Below are 9748 nucleotides of genomic sequence, written 5' to 3'. Positions count from 1 at the left end.
AACCTATATTACTATGTTATCTCCCGGAAAAAGAGATCGAATTGGAAATCTTCAGGTTAAATACATGAGGCTCAGAAAGACAGATTACATATTTCTGTGTTACATTCAGAATCTAGATTTAAATGTATATGACATGAAACTGAAAGAAATAGGAAAGAGAAATAATGTGTTGGAGTAAGAGAACAGTAGAGTATAATGTAAGGAAAAGGAGCACCAATACCATATTTTCCCTCATTTTTAAAATTGAATAATAAATATAGATTATCCACATACTAATATAAAAATTTTTTGACATCAAGGCTGATGGTGTATTTGTAAGGACAATGTTGATTAGCAAGAGGCAAGTGAAATTTTATGTATTTGTGAAAATTGAATAGTGTAAACAATTATTTTTTTGACCAAAAATACAAATAATAAATCAAAGTATGACTATGAATAAATATAGTTATAAACTTGAAAATTCACCAAACATCCTAGTAGAATTTGAACTATCAACTATAGAAACAACCATAGTTATCTTTATAGGTTAATTAAAATGTACTTGCCTGGGAGGAAGTAAATGTTCTGTTAAGTATCTATCATAAGGGTAAATGTAACTATAAATAATATTGCTGATAATTTTATCAAATGTTTATTTAACAAAAACATTTTCTAAAGTGCTGTTGGCACAGAAAAAAATCACAATCACATAAAGCCTGTATCTGGCACTAAACCATATAGACACAGTTTCATAAGGTCTAGGATTTTACTCTTGCTAACAGTGCAGGTAATTAATGACAGCTATACTGCAAAGGAAAAGAAAAGAAGTAACACAACAGTAGGCACGATATAAAAATTGCATAAAATTTTTATATATATATANTCTCTCTCTCTCTCTCTCTCTCTCTCTCTCTTCTGCCTGCAGGCTCTGCTTGTGAATCAGAAGTGTGGACAGAAAGATTTGAAGGGAGACATGGCCAAGCCCAAAAAGAAAAAGGGTTCCTCCTTTCACTGCCTTGAGCCACAGCCCCCTCGGCTGGGATGGGGCATGATCTTCCTCCACCCAGGACACACGGACAAGGCTGTGTGTGCCTCAGTCTCCGGAGTACCACCAGTCTTCCACTTCAGCCCACGGCACTGCGAGCGACTCAAAACCCAGTATTTGAAAAAGGCAGCGGCCAACCTTTCCTTCTCTCAAGATGTGGTGTGGCAGCGGGGACTGGCCAGCATGCCTTTCAGTCGGTATGATTTTAAGCACATCTACAACACAGAAGACATCCTGCCACCTCCGCAGACCAGGACGACCGACACTAAGAAACCTGAGTGCACTGGGGCTCTGTGTACTTTAACCTTGCCAGAAACCATCACTCACTTTACAAAGACACATACCTCAACCTTCTCCTCGGAAGACTTCACTTACTTGGCAAAGTGTTCTAAGGGTTCTAAAAAGCCGGAGAAACCAAAGCCCCGAGGCCCAGAGCAGAAAGCATTTCCTGGACAAAGCCGCCATCACAACTTAAAGCCAGAAATCCTGGAGCTGTCAGCCTCTCCAGATGAGAGTCTGGAAGAAAGGGAAACCTGGCTTCCACCTGGGGAGAAGGAGGCGCGAGGCTGGGAAGCCATTGTTCTGGAGAAGCTGGACAAGCGCACCGCGCGATGGATCCAGAGCAAGCGGCCAGCGAGGCCCGGACAGTCACCCAACAAGTGGCAGTCCTTTCTCCGCCAGCAGTACGACTGGAGCCACATTCGGGATGAGCTCACTTCATCCAGTGACTTGGAGCTCCTCAAAATGCTGGAGGCAGAAGAGACAGCCGAGTTTATGGGGGAAAGTGCCCCGGAGCCACCAAAGGAAATAAAGAAGCCAGAGCTGCTGCTTCCGGTTTACTTCAGGTAGGCTGGCCTTAAGCAGGCCTGGCAAAGTCTGTGGCTCCCCTTCAGGGACTCCCCATAGGCTTCTTATTTGATGTCTTCGAGGTTTTCCTGGTACTTACAGTCAATCCCACGCCCTTGCATTTACTGGGCAAGACCACCACCCCTGACGACACCGCAGTCCACACTTCAAAATACACTTTCTTGCCAACCTCCTCTTCACCACCTGCTCTCTGTGATCTCAAGTTAGGTGTCTAAGCCTCTCCACCGCTGACATTCTGGGCCGGACACTACTCTATCCTAAGCTGCTCCCCAGTTGTGGTAAGCAAGGATGTCTCAGACACTGCCAGATAGCTCTGAAGGACAAAAATCACACCCTGCTCAGAGTCACAGTCTTAAAGGATTCTGTCCTTCGCTTCCAGTAACTGAGCTCTTGGGCAGATGGTCCAGCCCACTAGGGCTCCTGGAGGTGTAGCCAGGTTGGCAGTGAGGAGGGCAGAGGGTTCATGGCACTCTTTGGTCTGCCTCACTTTGAATAAGACTCACTGACCTCAGACGCAACCAGACTCGGGGCAGAGAAGCAAAAGCAGGAGATGGCCCCACGTGTCTCAGGTTAAATCTTTTTCATTCCCAGCTAGAGTGACGACAGGAGCTATTCTAATCTCCCTGACACCCAAAAGGGAACTAAAAAGAAGCCAAAATGAAGTTATTTACTTATTGGGCAAATACGAGCTGATTTTTTGGTTGTTGTTATTTCAGATGGTCTGAGGAATGGTGGGAATAGAATACAAAAGGACAGATGTGTACACCTGAATAGACAGTCCATTCCTACACAGACTCAGTGAGGTAGCACCGAAGGCACTTTCCCATCCGCCACTCCCACGTGAATCCTAAGGGAACTAGTGTGAAGAACGAGCGGCAGACAGGGGCACGGTGGCACAGGCCTGCAATCCCAGCACTTGGGAGGCAGACACGCAGAAAGAGCACAACTTGGAGGCCAGCCTGGTCTAATACTAAATTGTAAGCTAGCCTGAGCTACACAGCAAAGTCCTTTCTCAATTTTCCCATACATGTAGAAGAGGGAGAAGGAAATGGAAAGGGTTGAGCAGGATGCACATCTGTTCCCTCAAGGTGTTTCCCAGTGGCTTCGAGAGGCACGGCTCCATCAACAGAGGGGAGCAGGGTGGCAGGAGACAGGCTCTCCCAGTGGCTCCATATTCAGATGGCGCCATAGAGAGAATACTGGTCCATAGGCACAGTTCTTCTAATGCTACCATGTAGGAGCGGAGCTTAAGTGGGCTAGAGTGAACCGTGGACCTGAGGGGAAACATCTTCTACCTCACCCACTCCCCCCTCCTTCCCTCTCACCTCTGCTAAGGTTACCTGGTTACTCCCCACAAGTACACACAGCTGAAGTCATGGCGGGCAACAACTTGACAGCCGAGGGTATCCGAGCAGAGAGAAGCAACCTGCAGAGTAAGACTAAGAGCCCCTTCCGGCAGGTGAACCGCAAAGCCGGAGAGTACGCTTACGCTACAGACAACACCTTTGAGCAGGAGATGTACTTTGGTAATGCTGGGCTCTGGGGTGGGAGTACGGGCTGAGGAAATGAGGGCATCTTGGGACAAGAATAGTTGTGGGTGGAGATGAGAGTCTTGGGTGCATCTCCCTGGTTCTAGTACAGGATTGTGGCAGGGGTAGCTAGTGGCGAGCACACGGTTCTTTTCCCTGCCTCTCTCTCTCAGTCTTACCAGGGAGAGTGGGGCAGATGGGCTCTGGGCTCGTGAGTCCAAGCTGACTTTGGGAGGACTGTTCTCTGTCTGTCCTGTCATCACTTTTAGGTATCCCCTCCTACCCACCTGACCTGCTGTGCTTTAAAAAACAAACAACAACAAAACAAAACAAAACAAAAACCCACAGGTTGCCGGGCGTGGTGGCGCACACCTTTAATCCTAGCACTTGAGAGGCAGAGGCAGGTGAATTTCTGAATTCAAGGCCAGCCTGGTCTACAGAGTGAGTTCCAGGGCATCCAGGATTACACAGAGAAACCCTATCTCGAAAAAACAAAAACAAAAACAAAAAATAAATAAAACAAACAAACAAAACAAAAAACCCACAGTTTTTGGAGTTTGGCAGATTTGTTTAAACATTGGCTTGATTCCTTCTTAGTGATCTTCAGCAAATTACGTAATCCCCCACCCCCACCCCGGACAAAACATGATAGTTATCATGTAAGACTGTACATTCGGTACAGGAGACAAGAAAGCATCTGTAAAACTTCTCTTAGCACACATGAGGTCATCATGCCTGCCTGTCCCCTCCCTCCCTTCCATTTAGCTAACTTTTCAGTGCCCAGCCTGGCAGAACACAATCTATTCCATGTTCCAAGTGGGCTTCTTTTTTCTTCTCTTTTCTTTCCTTTCCTTTCCTCTCCACTCCTCTTCTTTCTTTCTTGACATGGCCTCTCTGAGTATCCCTAGCTGTCCTGGAAGTGACTCTGTAGATCAGGCTGGTCTTGAACTCACAGAGATCCGCTTGCCTCTGCCTCTGAGTGCTGGGATTATGGGCATGCGCTGCCACTACAGCCCTGCTCCAGGCTTCTCCATCGCTTCCATCTTGCTTCTATACTGCTAAAGGCCAGGTCTCCTTAAGGAGCTTAACAAAACTATTCTAAGGGATTCATAACTGGCAGGGTTAACTAAGTGCCCCTTCTTCAGTGTCTAGTACTACTAGAAATGAGTTTCTGCTTAACCACTGTAAAACATTATCTCTGGCCCTTCTAGGCCCTTATGAGGTTTCTCTACAAGGCTACCAGCTGTGACGTTTCTCGTCTAGGGCATGGTGGCACATGGTTCTAATCCTGGCACTTGGGAGGCAGAGCTATATACATCCATTGCATTTGTCTTCATAGACGGAGTGAAGATTGTTCACCAGATTGGTGGGAGGAAAGACCAGATTGTCCTGGAAAACCACAATCGGTATGACAAGCACCTAACCAAGGTCTTCCCGGAAACCCCAGAGAAGTGGAGCTTCCAGCCTATTCCTGAAATGCGTAAGGAGCATTATCAGAAAGCTAACGGGGGGGGGGGTAGGTATGGAATTGAAGCTCTTTTTTTTTAAGTCATGGACACCACCAACAATGGGGCACTCCCTTCCTAACAACCAAAAACATTGTAAAATGCTAATAATAAGATGGTGGAGCTTGCTTGCTACCAGTTGGAATCTGATATTACTTAGGTATAAATACATGGTTTAGGGTAATTGTCAATATTTCATGTGCACTTGGGCTACCACAGGAAGTTCATCAGACTCCCTACTCACCTCTGTGTTCCTGGGCTGCTTTAACCCCTTCCCAGCTCCTCCATGCCTCAGACCCTAGGGTCTCGATTTTTTTTTCTTTCTTTTTTTCCTGATATGTCTCTGTGTATAGTTGTGTGTGCCTGTATGTGTGAGTACGCAGGGGTGCACATGTGTGTGGAGGCCTGAAACTAATGCCCAGGAGGCTTCCTTGCCTTCTCTCCATCTTACTCACTGAGCCAAGGTCTCTCAATTGAACCCAGAAAGCATTGATACAGTTAGTCTAGCAAACCTGATTTTTTTTTTTTTTGAAATCTCCTGTCTCGGTTTTTTCAAGTATGTGAATTTTAGGCAGGCTGCCGTGCTTACCCATCTTTTATCTGGGTGCTGGGGATTCAAACTCTGGTCCTCACATTTGCAAAGCAAGTGCTTTGCCCACTGAGCCATTTCCTTGCCTTTTCTCTTTTTAAAAGTATATCATTCTGTATTTTGTTAGACAAAGGTGACCAAGAAATGAACTTCTAAAACAAAATGTACCCATCCTCTAAGAGACAGTGTCCCTAAATCCTATGATGCTTTGCACTATTCAGATGGGCTCTCTAGGGCTGAGCATGTAGCTGGGTCTCTTAATCATTGTTCTATTGTTGTGAAGAGACGCCATGACCATGGCAACTCTTATGAAAGGAAGCATTTAACCAGAGGCTGGCTTACAGTTTCAGCAGCTTAATCCATTATCATCATGGTAGGGAGCATGGGAGCACACATGCTGATAGCGCAGCAGCTGAGAGCTACCTCCTGGTCTGCAGGCAGGGAGCAGGGGCTTGGGGGGCAGGGGTGGACAGATGGATAGAAAGACAGAGAAACTGGGCCTGGTTTGGGCTTTTGAACCCTCAAAGCCCACTGCTGCTGACAGAATTTCTCCAATATGGCCACACCTACTCATAATAAGGTCCTCCCTCCTAATCCTTCTAATCCTTTCAAATAGTGCCACTCTATGGTGACTAAACATTCAAATACATGAGCCTGTGGGGGACATTCTTATTCAAATCAGCACTCTGGGTAGGTAGAGCACTTGCAAGCATGTGCAAGTCCCCAGGTTCCATAGCCAGGCAGAGAGGTGGAACCCAATTCTTTATTACACAGCTTACAAGCTCAGGAAAGGAGTCCAGCGTTGGACTGCATTGCCAACCGAGGCCAATCCGCTGCAGGAGGTAGGTAAGGAGGCTAAGTCTGCCGAGACGAGGAGACAAAAGAAGCAGGTCCAACCCGTGAAGGAGGATGTGACGTGGGAGCTGGCCAGTCTGCGGAGGATGCTGCAGGAGTGGAAGACTTCCTGGGGACTCAGTAAGTGAACGGAGAGCCTGAGACAGTTTCCCAGTCTGGAAAACTCCAGCCCTCACATGTACATTGTAAAAGGCTGGTTGTCTCCTTAGGGGTCTGGATAAGAACCTTTCACTCAGCAGGTGCGAGGTGAACATTATTTTCATCTACGCTGGGTTCGTTTTTTACATGGGGAGGAGGAGTGTGAGGGAACTTCAGTAATGTGTGAGAACTTACTGTGGTACAGGCTTTCTGATCAGAGAAACAGGATTCCGGGCTCTTTTGCAGGAAACGGTTCATTATGAGCTAGCACTGTCTCTGCAGGATTTTCCTCAAAGGCAAAAACCACAGAAATCCAGGAACAGAGCTTTTTATACTTTTTTTTTTTTTTTTTTTTTTGGCTTATTTGTCTCCTATATAAGGTGACTTACCTTCTGAATGAATGAGTACTTTAGATTACTGGGCACTGAGACTAAAAAAAGCTGAGGTGGAAAGGGAAGGGGAGGAGAAGGAAGGGGGTTATGGGGGAGATGTGGTGGAGTTACACTACTTATGAACACTGAACAGGCCATGTGGCTGTTTTTTTTTTCCTGGTTTTCTTCTCTTTGGCTCTTGGGGGTCCCCTACCACAATCACGCTGTGAAAACTTCACAGGCAGAAACCCTGTCTTACCATGTCTGAGATGCGCTGAATAAATGATCCAGGACAGGAGACATGAAAGGGACAGCCCCCAGCATTATATACGCGGCTGTCAAAAGAAACGACACCTGCCCATAGAACAAACTCAGTTGTGCAAATGGGGTTAGCATGGACCTGTTGTCCTTCAAAGAACATTAAGTAGAAGGCTGAAGGCCTCCACCAACTGGGCACCTCACCCCTCACCCTGTTTGTTTGGGTTTTGAGATCGGCGACTCACTATGTAGCCTAGATTGGTCTTGAACTCATGAGTTTATGATCTTCCTGTTTCAGTCTAATGGACACTAAGTAACTGTGTGCTACCATAACCAGTCAAACACTGTATTTTATTCCCATTTACCTTCCGTGAAAAGTTACTTAAGAACAATAGTATGTAAGATGAGACCAGGCAGTGTACGAATCGCCACAAAATAACTTGCTGAAGGAGTCCCTCTGTGAATTCTTTATTCTGAGCTAAAGTGTCCTTGCAGTGCCCTAGGAAAAGGGACTTCTTGTCTTCCCGTTTATTGTGTAACATATAACCCTAACTAAGTGGTTTTTTTTTCACTTTTTCTTCCTATGACATAGTTATTGAATGGCATCACAAGACAGTGGAGAACCTACTACGGGACATACAAAGCATGTACGATGACATTAGGGTCCAGGCCATCACCACATGTGCTACCGCTGCTTTAGAAAGGCCCCGGATTACCACCACACCGGAGAACTCAGGTGAGAGCCAGACAGAGCAGCTTGGCTGTTTGGGACCATCTGAACTGAAGGAGGCCTTAGAGATAACCTGAGCTCATTTTCCAAATGTAGAAACCACGGCCTAGAGTCTGCCTGTACAGCTCATGTCAAGACATGAGACTGCGGCTGCTGGACCTAGTTCAGTGCCCTGGTGTTGAGTTCCAGGCCTCTGGCATGCTGAGCATACTCTCTACTTCAAGGGCTTTCTGTAATACACGCAGCCCTTATGTTTGTTCAGTGGCTTGCAATGAAGTCCATGTTTTCCCACCTTGAAATTTCCTAACAGTAAAAAAAAAAAACAAAAAACAAAACAAAACAAACAAACAAACAAAAAACTAATGGCCTGTGGACTGGTGTGATGGCTCAGTGGTTATGGCCATGGGCTGTTCTTACAGAGGTTCTGTTCCCAGCACTCACATGGCAGCTTACAATGTCTGTACTCCTGTTCCAGGGGATCTGATATCCTCCTCTGGCCTCTATTGGTACCAGGTGCACGTGTGCTACATGTACATACATTCAAACAAAATACTCATACAGAAAAAGATAAGGATGCAGGGTGTAACTCAGGCATAGAGCGCCAGCCTGGCATGCACAAAGCCCTAGGTTTAGGCCTCAGCAAAGAAAAGTAGGAAGGGAAAAGAAAAGAAAAATACAAAAATGGATTTGATAGATTTTAGTCTTTAAAAAATGAATTAGGAATTTTTCCATTTTTGCAGAGTTTGTAATCTTTTAGGGAAAATAATGTTGACATCATTTCTCCTTATTGGCAATAACAGGTATGAAAACCTCCCCTGTACTACAGTCAAAATTACAACCACCAAAGATGATTCCACAATACGGGCTCCTGGTGATGAAGTGTTAGAAACCCATCCACTCCTCTGCATCGAATCACAGAATCGTCAGCCAGAAACCTGTGCCAGCTTGCTCCTTCTCTGAGCTAAGACATCCCAAGCTCAGCCCCTCCTCACCTGTGGTTGGATAGTCACCGCCTGCTTCCACTTCTGCTATCCCTACCTACAGTGAGGGGCTGGGACTGGCTGTACCTCTTCCAGTTTGTCAGCTTTTAAAGGTTCCTCCACTTTCTTCCTGTTTGTTGACTTGCAGACGTGAGCATTGCCCCCCCCCCCCCCCCCCAGATCTCTGTCTGATGGCCAGCCCTAGGGCACACACCTGCAGTGTCTTCAACAAACAAGCACTCTGCCAACACAGCTACATCTTCCAGGTTTTCAAGTTTGCAGCTCCCTCTACTGGAAAAGATTGTCCTCACCCGACAGCCCTTAGGTCTACAGCAGAGACACAAGTTCCTCTGAGATGCTTGCTAGAAGTTTCGACACATAATTGGTTGTTATTTTTTTTTCTTGTTTCTTTGGGTAATGGATATTATTATAATCTCATACCCAAAGCTGCAGGGATATGTTCTGAGAGATGCATCAGCATACAGTTTAATCCTTGTTCAGACACAGTGAGAAGTATGAGATAGCTGCAGTGTTACTAGACACATCTTATGGGACTGCTGTGGTATATGTGATTTGTCATGGACTGAGGCATCATGTGGCACATGAATGGACATACAAGAGCACCTTTGTCCTCACAACTGTAATCACAGTTAGATTACACAGGGCCTGCACGTGTATCTTTCAATCTTATTACTAACTCAAAGAAAATAACTTTATTTTTTTAAATACTCAATAGACTTTTAAAAAGATTTATTTATTTATTTTATGTATATGAGTACACTGTAGCTGTACAAATGGTTGTGAGCCATCATGTGGTTGCTGGGAATTGAACTCAGGACCTCTGCTCGCTCTGGCCCTGCTCAATTCAGGCCTGCTCACTCTGGCCCAAAGATTTATTTATT

The 9748-nt window shown here is 45.7% G+C and overlaps 1 protein-coding gene across 1 annotated transcript in view; it reads left to right on the top strand.

Annotated features, from left to right (window-relative positions):
• The first annotated feature begins 952 nt into the window (after positions 1–952).
• Heatr4 (HEAT repeat containing 4) overlaps positions 953–9748 on the top strand; it is a 31364-nt gene continuing 22568 nt past the window's right edge. Inside the window, exons 1-5 of the mRNA XM_029540544.1 lie at positions 953–1869; positions 3227–3417; positions 4760–4900; positions 6289–6489; positions 7729–7872. Coding sequence (XP_029396404.1) covers positions 953–1869; positions 3227–3417; positions 4760–4900; positions 6289–6489; positions 7729–7872 — 1594 coding nt within the window. The remainder of the gene's footprint in view (positions 1870–3226; positions 3418–4759; positions 4901–6288; positions 6490–7728; positions 7873–9748) is intronic.

Source organism: Mus pahari, chromosome 7 (genome assembly GCF_900095145.1).
Source record: "Mus pahari chromosome 7, PAHARI_EIJ_v1.1, whole genome shotgun sequence".
NCBI classification, from domain to species: Eukaryota; Metazoa; Chordata; class Mammalia; order Rodentia; family Muridae; genus Mus; species Mus pahari.
This window is presented reverse-complemented; position numbering and strand designations above follow the sequence as displayed.